Consider the following 10409-nt stretch of genomic DNA (forward strand, 5'->3'; position numbering starts at 1 on the left):
AGCATAAGAACAAACAATCTCGATGCCCCGTGTGAACCCTCTGACCTGATGTGGTCTAGGGTCACCTGCTTGAGCAGGGGGTTGGACCAGAAGACCTCCAAGGTCCCTTCCAGCTCTGTTCTGATTGATTGACCTGATCCAAACCCCAATCTTTTCTCTCCCTGTCCCTAACCGCTCACTGGGCCAAGAAGTGGACCTCTGATCCCAGCTGGAGGTCCTCCAGACTTCTCCTGAGGACCTTCCCATCGTTAAAGGACGGCCTTCTTCCTCCAAGGGTTGGAGGAAGTCAAGGTACGTCCCCTCCCAACCGGACCCCCTCTCCTCTTTCCCCCACAGTGCCTCCAAAAGTGATGCTGTATCCAGAGAAGGCGGCGGAGTTGGGGGAGCCCAACATACTGATCTGCATGGCGGATAACTTCTCTCCGCCGGTGCTGAACATGAGCTGGCTGAAGAACGGCAAGCCGGTGACCGAAGGGGTGCAGACCATGGATTACTACCCCAAGAAGGACCACGCCTTCCGCCGGTTCTCCTACCTGCCCTTCGTCCCGAACGCAGAGGATGTTTACTTCTGCCAGGTGGAACATTGGGGCCTCACGGAGCCCCTGAGCAAGTTTTGGAGTAAGCAGAACAAGGGGGGTGCGTGGCAGAGGGTGGGCAACCTTTTGGGTCAGGGGTCCCACGTATCTAAGGCAATTTGAAAAGGGGAGCCAAGATTGCCTTCCTCCCCGTCTGTCCCGCAGCTGCCAGTTGTTCCAGGTGGGGCTTCAGGTGCTGAATAGATGGGGGATTCCCCCACCCCCACCCCTTAAAGAGGCAGCGAAGATGGGAAGAGGCCTGGGGGTCAAATCCTACTGAGGATTTTTGGCCTGAGGGAGAGACAGAGGAAGAGGGTGGGAGACATGGGAAATAATAATAATAATATCAGAGTTGGAAGGGACCTTGGAGGTCTTCTAGTCCAACCCCCTGCCCAGGCAGGAAACCCTACACCATTTCAGACAAATGGCTATCCAACATTTTCTTAAAAATTTCCAGTGTTGGAGCATTTACAACTTCTGCAGGCAAGCCATTCCACTTAATAATTGTTCTAACTGTCAGGAAATTTCTCCTTAGTTCTTTCCTTGATCAGTTTCCACCCATTGCTTCTTGTCCTGTCCTCAGGTGCTTTGGAGAATAGTTTGACTCCCTCTTCTTTATGGCAGCTCCTGAGATATTGGAACACTGCTATCATGTCTCCCCTAGTCCTTCTTTTCATTAAACTAGACATACCCAGTTCCTGCAACCGTTCTTCACATGTTTTAGCCTCCAGTCCCCTCATCATCTTCGTTGCTCCACATGGTGGCATCTTCCCACAGAGCCAGGCTGCCAAGGGTCTCTCAGGGTGGGTGGAACTCGGGAAGGGGACATTCTCCAGGTAAGGTAGAAGCAACGGGTGGCAACTCCACAAGGTGAGATCCAAACTTGACCTAAAGGAGGAGTTTCCTGATGGAGAAAGCAATGAAGCAGGGGAACTACCTGCCACTTGAAGCTGTGGGGGTGGGAAGTCCCTCACTGGAAGGTTTCCAGAAAGGTCCCTGCTCTGGGCAGGGGGGTTTGGACTAGATGACCTCCCAAGTCCCTTGCAGCCCTAGGCTTCTGCGACTTGCTGAAATTGGATTTGTGCTGACTGCCAGCCACCTGCCGTCCCTGCTGCTCGGATGGCAGCCTTCCCATGTTGTCCCTTTCTCCTCCCCCTCCCATAGACGTCAATGTCCCAGAGCCCCTCCCGGAGACGACTGAGAACGTGATTTGCGCGCTGGGCCTGGCGATAGGCCTTGTGGGCATTGTGACCGGCACCATCCTGATGATAAAGAGCCGGAAGATGGGAGAGGCCAGTTATCGCCGTGGAAACTTGTGAGTTCTTGGACCTGCCAGTTCTGTGTTGGGGGGGAGGGACGGTAAGGGAAGGGGGCCTCTGTGGCTCAACAGACTAATGCAGTCTGTTATTAACAGCAGCTGCCTGCAATTATTGCAGGTTCTAGTCCTACCAGGCCCAAGGTTGACTCAGCCTTCCATCCTTTATAATGTAGGTAAAATGAGGACCCAGATTGTTGGGGGGCAATAAGTTGTCTTTGTATATAAATATACAAATAGAATGAAGACTATTGCTAACATAGTGTAAGCCGCCCTGAGTCTTCGGAGAAGAGCGGGATATAAATGCAAATTAAAAAAAAAAAGATCCACCAGGTTGGCATCATCCGGGTTACCCAGGCTAAGCTAGGAAGTGGGGGGAGTTATCTGGGCTGCAGAACCCCAGGGAGCCGCTAGGGGGCAGCCAGTGGAAGTCGCATCCCCTAGTGGCCATCCGAGGTTTTGCATGAGGGAGCTTCCTTTCAGGAGTTGTAATGGTGTGAATCGTTTTGCATGTGTTTCTCCGGCCTCTGCCACTTCTTCAACAAACCACAAATTTTTAGTTTGTTAAAATAGTCCATTTGAAGTCTGAAGAGAGCCAATCTAGGGGATTCTGCAACGGTTCAAAACAGTCATGATGGCAGCCACAATTAGAAAGGCGGGGAGGGGGCTTTGATGGAAGCTTTGTGGTCCCCATCTAGATTTTTGGGAAATCTCGCCCCCCCATCCCATAGTGACCTTATCCCTAAAGTAGTTGAACCATCTGATTCAGCATCCAGCTGTGTTTGCTTAGAGCAGGGGTCTCCAACCTTGGTCCCTTTAAGACTTGTGGACTTCAACACCCAGAGTCCCTCAGCCAGCAAAGCTGGCTGAGGAACTCTGGGAGTTGAAGTCCCCAAGTCTTAAAGGGACCAAGGTTGGAGACCCCTGGCTTAGAGGAAGTCCTGACGGGTTGGTTTCTCACCACTTAGCTCCTCAGCTGTGGGGGGGGGCTTCATTCTGAAGTGGGGGGGCTGTGCCTCGAGGCATCTGGAGGAAGGGGTCACTCTGGGAAGCCCCCACCCCGCTGTGGAAGACCCACGGAGATCAGGCACAGCATTATACGTTCGGTCTTTCCAATGGCTCCCCCATCCAGAATTCTCACACACCCCTTTCTTTCTTTCCTTCCTTCCAGGTAAACCACGATTGCAGGCTTGACTTTCTGCCTCAACCCCCACCCACCCCTGTAAGCTGCATTTACACGTGTGCTGCACATTTTGTCTTTTTCCCGACACTTGTGACGACTCCAGAGTAAACCAGAAAGGGGGCGGACGCTCTCTGCCCCACTGCCAACGTTCTTTCCCACCGCCCTTTGTTGGAGGTCCCAGAAGTGCAACATTCCCAGGGGATCTTGGGAAGCAACGTCTTCCAAGCATTGGGCCTAGAGGGAAATGTAGGAGGGGGTTTTGGAGTGAGAGAGTTTGGGGGAGGAGAGAATCCTTGGTGCTCTCTGAGCTTGGCTGTTTTCTTGCAGACATTTCCTGATTTTAAATGGGTAACGCCATCAGCACTGATGCGGTTACCTAGTTGGGTCATGAGATGTCTGCAAGAAAACATCCAAGCTCAGAGAGCACTAAGGAGCCCTCGTGTCAACCCCGAACTACAAAAATTCTCCTTTATTGAGAGAAAAACACAGAGCCTTTGCCGAAAAGCCCCTAGCGAGTGAGAAGGCCAGTTTTAAGGGGGCAGCTGGTTCACCCCCCAGGAACCAGGGCTAGCTAAAAGGGGCACACTCCCTGGTACTCATCCCCCCCACCTCTTGAGTCATTTTCTCCCCTCCCTTTCTGATCAGCTCCATTGGTTTCCTTGGGACCCCTTTGTCGTTGGGGAAGGCAGGGCGGGCGATCCCTTAGCATCGGTCTTCAATGACACCCCCACCCCCACCATCTTGGTCCGTCTTGGAGACCTCCCTTCAGGCAACCTCTGACTTCCTCGGCTGTTACAGCTGCCGTCCCGGGCCGCAAACTCCCCGAAAGTCCAACCACAGCCTACTTGCTCCCGTTGAATAGAATGTGAAAGCCTGCTTGTGTATACAAAGACAAGGGTCCCTTCCCGTTTTTCAGGACCCTGGACAGTGATTTAGCTCTCTCCCTTGCGCTCCCTGTAGAATTAGTACGTTTTTTTCCCCCACTAATGCTTCCTTCTGCACAATACACACCCAAAAAAATTCTATCCTGCAAAATCAGCTCCTTAATTTTTTTATTTTTTTGCAACCGCTGCAAAACAGAAACGCTTTCAACGCTGGCTGATGCTTCTTCTTTCTAATAAAGATATTACTCAACTGTGCGTGTCTGTTCCTGTCCCTTTTGTGCTTTTTGAAAGGGAAGCGATGTCGATTGCGGTTTGTAGGGTTTTTTTCGGGGTGGGTGGGGGGGAAGGGAGGGTCAAAGGAGCCAGAAAACCCGTGGATTTCATGATGGCAGAAGAATATCTCTTCTGCGGATGTTTAAAAAGGAATATAAAATCGGAACTAAACGTTTTCCTTTCAGGGCGAGTTGGTGAAAGACTTTGAAAAAAAATCATGATTTTTAGAATATAACAGAATAACAGTTGGAAGGGACCTTGGAGGTCTTCTAGTCCAGGGGTCTCCAACCTTGGCAACTTTAAGACTTGTGGACTTCAACTCCCAGAATTCCTCAGCCAGCAAAGCTCCACAAGTCTTAACGTCAACAAGTCTTAAAGTTGCCAAGGTTGGAGACCTCTGGACTAGTCCAACCCACTGCTCAGGCAGGAACCCTGCACCACTTTAGACAAATGGTTGTCCAACATCTTCTTAAAAACTTCTAGTGTTGGAGAATTCACAACTTCTGGAGGCAATTTGTGCTGTTATACAGATAGTCTTCAGTGTGCGACCACAGCTGAGCTCAAAATGTACGTTGCTGAGTGAGAAATTCTTTAAGTGGATTCTGTCACATTATATGACATTTCTGGTCACGTTGTCAACTGAATAAATTGGTAACATGGTTCTTAAGTGAATCTGGCTTTCCCCGGTGACTTTGCATGTCAGAAGGTTGCAAAAAAAAATCACATGACCCCGGGAGATTGCAACCGTCATAAATGCGAGTCAATTGTCAAGCATCCAAATATAAATCACGTGACTCTGGGGAATGCGGCAATGGTCGTAAGTGTGAAAAATGGTCATGTCACATTTTTCAGTGATGTTGCAACTTCAAACGGTCAGTAAATGAACTGTTGTAAGACAAGGACTGCCTGTAGAGGATGACTGCGGAAAATTAAATGTAAAAGGAAACGTGTTTTTTTTCTCCTCATAATTGGAAAAAAAATGGATGGGGTAAAATGGGATTTGGTTGGGACGGCAATGCAACCTTTTAAAAACAAAGACAAGATTTTTACTTCGTCCTCTTTCCAATGAGAAATTGCTTCTTTTTTAGGCTTGAAATAGGGAAAAAAATAGACTTTCGTTTGAAGGTTGAATAATTGTGTAGTTTTAGAAATGGCTGGTAATAACTAAATATAATTCAAAAGTCAAATATAATTTGACTCAATTCCTGGCAGATAGATGGTGAAGAAATGGAGGTAGTGACAGATTTTATTTTCCTGGGCTCCAAGATCACAGCAGATGGGGACTGCAGCCAAGAAATCAAAAGACGTTTGCTCCTGGGGAGGAAAGCTATGGCAAATCTAGACAGCGTATTAAAAAGCAGAGACATCACCTTTCCAACAAAAGTGTGTATAGTCCAGGCTCTGGTTTTCCCAGTTGCAATGTATGGCTGTGAAAGTTGGGCCATAAGAAAGGCTGAGCGCCAAAGAATTGAGGCCTTTGAACTCTGGTGCTGGAGAAGATTCCTGTGAGTCCCTTGAACTGCAAAGCGAACAAACAAGTCAGTCCTAGAGGAGATCAACCCTGACTGCTCTTTAGAAGGCCAAAGCCTGAAGATGAAAATCAAATACTTTGGCCACCTAATGAGAAGGAAGGACTCACTGGAGAAGAGCCGAATGCTGGGAACGATTGAGGGCAAAAGAAGAACGGGACGAAAGAGAACGAGATGGCTGGATGGAGTCACTGAAGCAGTAGGCATGAGTTTAAATGGACTCCAGAGGATGGTAGGGGACAGGAAGGCCTGGAGGAACGTTGTCCATGGGGTTGCGATGGGTCGGACACGACTTCGCAACTAACAACAACAATTTTCACTGTACTGAAGAGAATCAATGCCTTTTTTTCTTTTATATTTTCTTTTTTTAATCCTGACCCCTCTTTTTTAAAATCTTTATTTTTATTGTATTTTATAGTATAGTAAACTTTAATAAAGCATTGGGGGGAGGAAAACAGAATCTCTTCCGCAGAGATGTGAAACTTTCAAGGCAGCGCGCAGCTTTTAAGTGGTGAATCCGACGAGAAAGTGACTTTGCTTACCTGACAACTAGTGACCAAGCCTGTTTCAGAGTTTTGATTGGCCGGTTCGTGGAAAGTCCCATCCAAGTGAGGAAAATCCCTGGCGTGTGTCCAGCGGAGTGTGGGAGGGGCGTGCAGAGAGGGGTGGGGCGTGCAAAGCAACTGACGATGGAGTGGACTCTCGGTTCTTGGAGGAAATTGGACCCGACTTCTGTTTTATTAGGTGGCAGTAAGCCAATAACTGACAGGGACTTTTATTTTCCAAAATGGTCCGTAGCTGGAATATTCCAGGCACCACCCCAAGGCAATCCTTGGCCTTTGACTCCGGGCAGTGACCCCAGGGGAAAGAAAGCACGCTTTGCTTTTGCTCAGAGGCACTGTCCCCAGCTTCAGCCATTTGTCTGTCGTTTTTTGATTTGACACACACGTGAGGGGAGTAGCAATATAGGTGCAGGAGGTGTGTGTGTGTGTGTGTGTTGGGAAGTGGGGTCAGGATTACAGCAGGTGTTTCATTGATCAGCCGGGGTGGGGTGGGGGATATATGTGGGCCTTTTGCAGGCTCCCCCCACACACACCAGTAGCTCTTGCGAGGGCGGAAGGTGTCCCAGAAGAAATTGCTGACTGAAACAGGATTCATTGTGGAGGACGCTTGGCAAACAAAGGACGCAACGCACAAACGTTGCCCAGGAAGCCTGGGTTCACAAAGCCGAGGATTGTGTTACACGCCCCATCTCACATGACAAACGCGGGCGGGGTTCCAACAGTCGAGAAAGTGCCCGAACGTGAAAAGCAAGCAAGAGAGAGAGGGAGGGAAGGGGGCAGACAGAGGGAGACGGAGGGAGGGAAAGCAAAAGAGGGAGAGAGGGAGAGAAAGAGAAAGAAAAGGGGGAGAGAAAGAGAGTGAGAGAGTGGAAGAGAGACAGAGCAAGAGAAAGAGGGAGGGAGAAAGAGGAAGGGAGGGAGAGATAGAGCGAGAGAGGAAGAGTGGGGGAGAGAGAGATAGGGAGGCAGAGAGAGTGAGAGAGAGGAAAAGAGGGAGAGACAGAGGGGGGGGCGGAGTGAGAGAAAGAGAGCAAGGGAGGGAGAGAGGGAGTGGGAGAGAGACCGAGAGAGAGTGGGAGGAGATACTGGTCCAAAGTCACCCCAGGAGCGGCAGTGGGAAGGGGTCCTCCTTGCCCACCCTCTCCTCCCCGCCCGATGTGCTGGGTGGGTTTGGCCTAGCAAGAAAACGAGGCGGGTCCCCGGAGATCTTCACTTCCCACTGCTCGGCTAAAAGCCCGGCAGAGGCCAGCTCGGCCCCGCACAGTGTTAAGGGAATCATTAGGAACGATTTTTCTGCATCTCTGCTGCCTCCTGCTGGGTTAGGAGGGCTGGCCAGGCAAGGCAGATCTCTTGTGGGCCGTGGCTGCCATCTGGTGGTGATCGAAGGCATTTGCCGATGTTGGGGAATAAGCGCCAGCAGCCCAGATTTTGGGGCGGGGGGAGCGGAGGGAGTCTGAGGGACCCTTTTCCTGCTGCTGAATTTTATTCAAAGCAGAAGCTTTCCTGAGCAGGTCTATGGAGATTATCAGCTACCCAGGTCATAACTGTCTCAAAGGTGCTGTTGAAAAAGGCAGCTGGACTGTTTTTTTCTTGCGGAAGAAGGTGCTTTTCTCAAGAGCCAAATGGACTTTCTTGGGGTTTTTTTTGGGGGGGGGTTTAAGATGTCTCGCTTTTCATCAAGAAGCTTCTTCAGTTGACAGGATAGTGGGGAATGGAAGGTTTTATACCGGTCATTTGTATCCTTTTGGAGCAATGGTAGTCAACCTGGTCCCTACCGCCCACTAGTAGGCGTTCCAGCTTTCATGGTGGGCGGTAGGGGTTTTGTCCGATACTGAAGCACTTTCCTTTTTTAAAATTTAATTGACTTTTTTTAAAAAAATCATAGCATTATTTAAAAACATTTTCATTAGGTTTTCATAAAATTCCCCGTGATATTTTAAATTTCTGAAAATATACTATTTGTATCGCCCGCGCATAAGTTTAGTTCACGTTACATAAGTGAAACTAAATGGCGCTATACTGCGACCGCAAACAAAAGAGCCTCGTCCCAGAATAGCTCACGCATCTCCCCCCCACACACCACCCAGCTGTAACAGACAAGCAGAACTGGTAGCCGGCGCCTCCCCCCCCCCAAACCCAATCCACGATGCACGAGAGGCATGCGCAGACGACGATACACGGCACATTACTGTGGAACCGGTGGGCGGTTAAATTTTTTTACTACTAACAGAGATTTTTTAGTTTTTTAGTATGGTAAATTTTAATTGCTGGGCTAATTTAATAAGTTTTTTAATTCGTATTTTAAACCTGTATATTGTATGGTCGGTTTTTATTATGCCTGTACACCGCCCTGAGTCCTTCGGGAGAAGGGCGGTATAAAAATCAAATAAAATAAATAAAAAATAAAATAGATACAAAAGTGGGCGGTAGGTATAAAAAGGTTGACTACCCCTGTTTTAGAGAGTCCTTGAGGCCACTTGGAGGTTTATCAGGGTCCTCCTCAGGGTCACCCGAGTAGTGCGAATGGGTGTGGAGCCTTCTTGGACCTGCTGCAAGGACCGTGTTGTAAACCCTCATCCAGTCAGAGCTGAAGAAGCTGCTTGGATGAGAAGCGAAACATCTTCAAAGAAAAACCAGAAACTCCAGTTCCCTCTTGAAAAAGCACCTTGGGACAACCATGACCTGGAGGACTGAGAATCTCCATACACACATTTTAGCATGTTAATGAGCCTTTCTGGAGGAAGTGGGGACTGATAAACAGGGGTGGCCTTGAGGCTTCCCCCCAAAAAAATCTGGCAGAAGATGACACATTGTGCTGCTTTTGATGTTTTGAGCTTGAAGCCTGCTGATATCTCCCTATATTATAGACTACATTCTCATAAAACTGTGACCAGATTTGTCTGGGCCACATCCTCTGAGTTTTCCCCACCTTCATCATCCAGAACAGATGACGGAGCAGGAGGGACAATCCCTGTTTCCATCCTCCAAACAACCCACAAAAGGCTGCCTGCAGTGATACATTTCATCCAGATTTTTCCCCTTTGTGTAAATAAATCCCAGGAGATACATGGAGATTTCTCCCAAGAAATGGGAATGCAGACTCTGACCTTGATCACCGAGCTTCAGTATTCATGTAATTGATCATTATGGAACTAAGGATGGTGAGAAAAGCGTGGAGGGGAAAATGACAGCCACTATCCTGGAAGACAGAGATAAATGTTAAAAAGATCCTCATCACCTGATGCTTCATAGATGTCAAAATTCCCGGGAGAGTAGGGAAACGGGCTCCCCATGAAGTAGAAGGGGGAGAGTCATACAGAGAGTCCTCTGGAACAGGGGGTCTCTGACCTTGGCAACTTTAAGCCTGGTGGACTTCAACTCCCAGAATTCCTCTGGGAGTTGAAGTCCTCCATGCTTAAAGTTGCCAAGGTTGGAGACCCCTACTCTGGAAAGCAAGAGTTGATCGTGCACTGGAAGGCTAGAGACACGTGTCACGGCGGTGGGTCGTGTGAAAAACAAGCAAGCTGTGGCTGGAGGAGACCTCTAGATTTGGGGCCTTCATCGGCTAGTAGCCTGGGATTTCCCCATCTCAGCAATCGTTGCCTCCCCTAGACCAGGGGTCTCCAACCTTGATCCCTTTAAGACTTGTGGACTTCAACTCCCAGAGTTCCTCAGCCAGCAAAGCTGGCTGAGGAACTCTGGGAGTTGAAGTCCACAAGTCTTAAAGGGACCAAGGTTGGAGACCCCAGCCCTAGACATTGCTTCGCTCGGGGCCCACCTGTGTCCTCCTTGGGACACGCCTCTCCAGTTGAACACGGAAAAGTCCCCTCCAATTGCACTGCACTCAATTTGCATAGCCCCTCCCCACTTTTCTGTTTCTGCTCCAAAGGCTTTCTCCGCAGGGAGAAATCAACCAGAGATTCCGCCCGGAGACAGATGACTCGACGGAAATGAGGATTCCCATTGGTGCAAACTTGATTCCTGGCAAGCCAACTCCGAAGTATCCCTGTCAAGTCCCTCCCCCCCCCCAAATTCCACTTCTCCCCTCTTGGGGAGGGGGCTTGTGGGAAGCCTCCATGGGCTCCGC

General features: G+C 49.3%; 1 protein-coding gene and 1 pseudogene across 1 annotated transcript in view; both read left to right on the plus strand.

Moving 5' to 3' along the window:
* LOC131192810 (HLA class II histocompatibility antigen, DR alpha chain) overlaps window positions 1–4212 on the plus strand; it is a 10547-nt gene extending 6335 nt beyond the window's left edge. Inside the window, exons 3-5 of the mRNA XM_058172354.1 lie at window positions 337–618; window positions 1740–1890; window positions 3062–4212. Coding sequence (XP_058028337.1) covers window positions 337–618; window positions 1740–1890; window positions 3062–3065 — 437 coding nt within the window. The 3' untranslated portion in view covers window positions 3066–4212. The remainder of the gene's footprint in view (window positions 1–336; window positions 619–1739; window positions 1891–3061) is intronic.
* LOC131192838 (zinc finger protein 420-like) overlaps window positions 1–10409 on the plus strand; it is a 265780-nt pseudogene that overhangs the window by 65433 nt on the left and 189938 nt on the right.

The sequence above is a fragment of the Ahaetulla prasina genome, chromosome 2, assembly GCF_028640845.1.
Source record: "Ahaetulla prasina isolate Xishuangbanna chromosome 2, ASM2864084v1, whole genome shotgun sequence".
In the NCBI taxonomy this organism is placed as follows: Eukaryota; Metazoa; Chordata; class Lepidosauria; order Squamata; family Colubridae; genus Ahaetulla; species Ahaetulla prasina.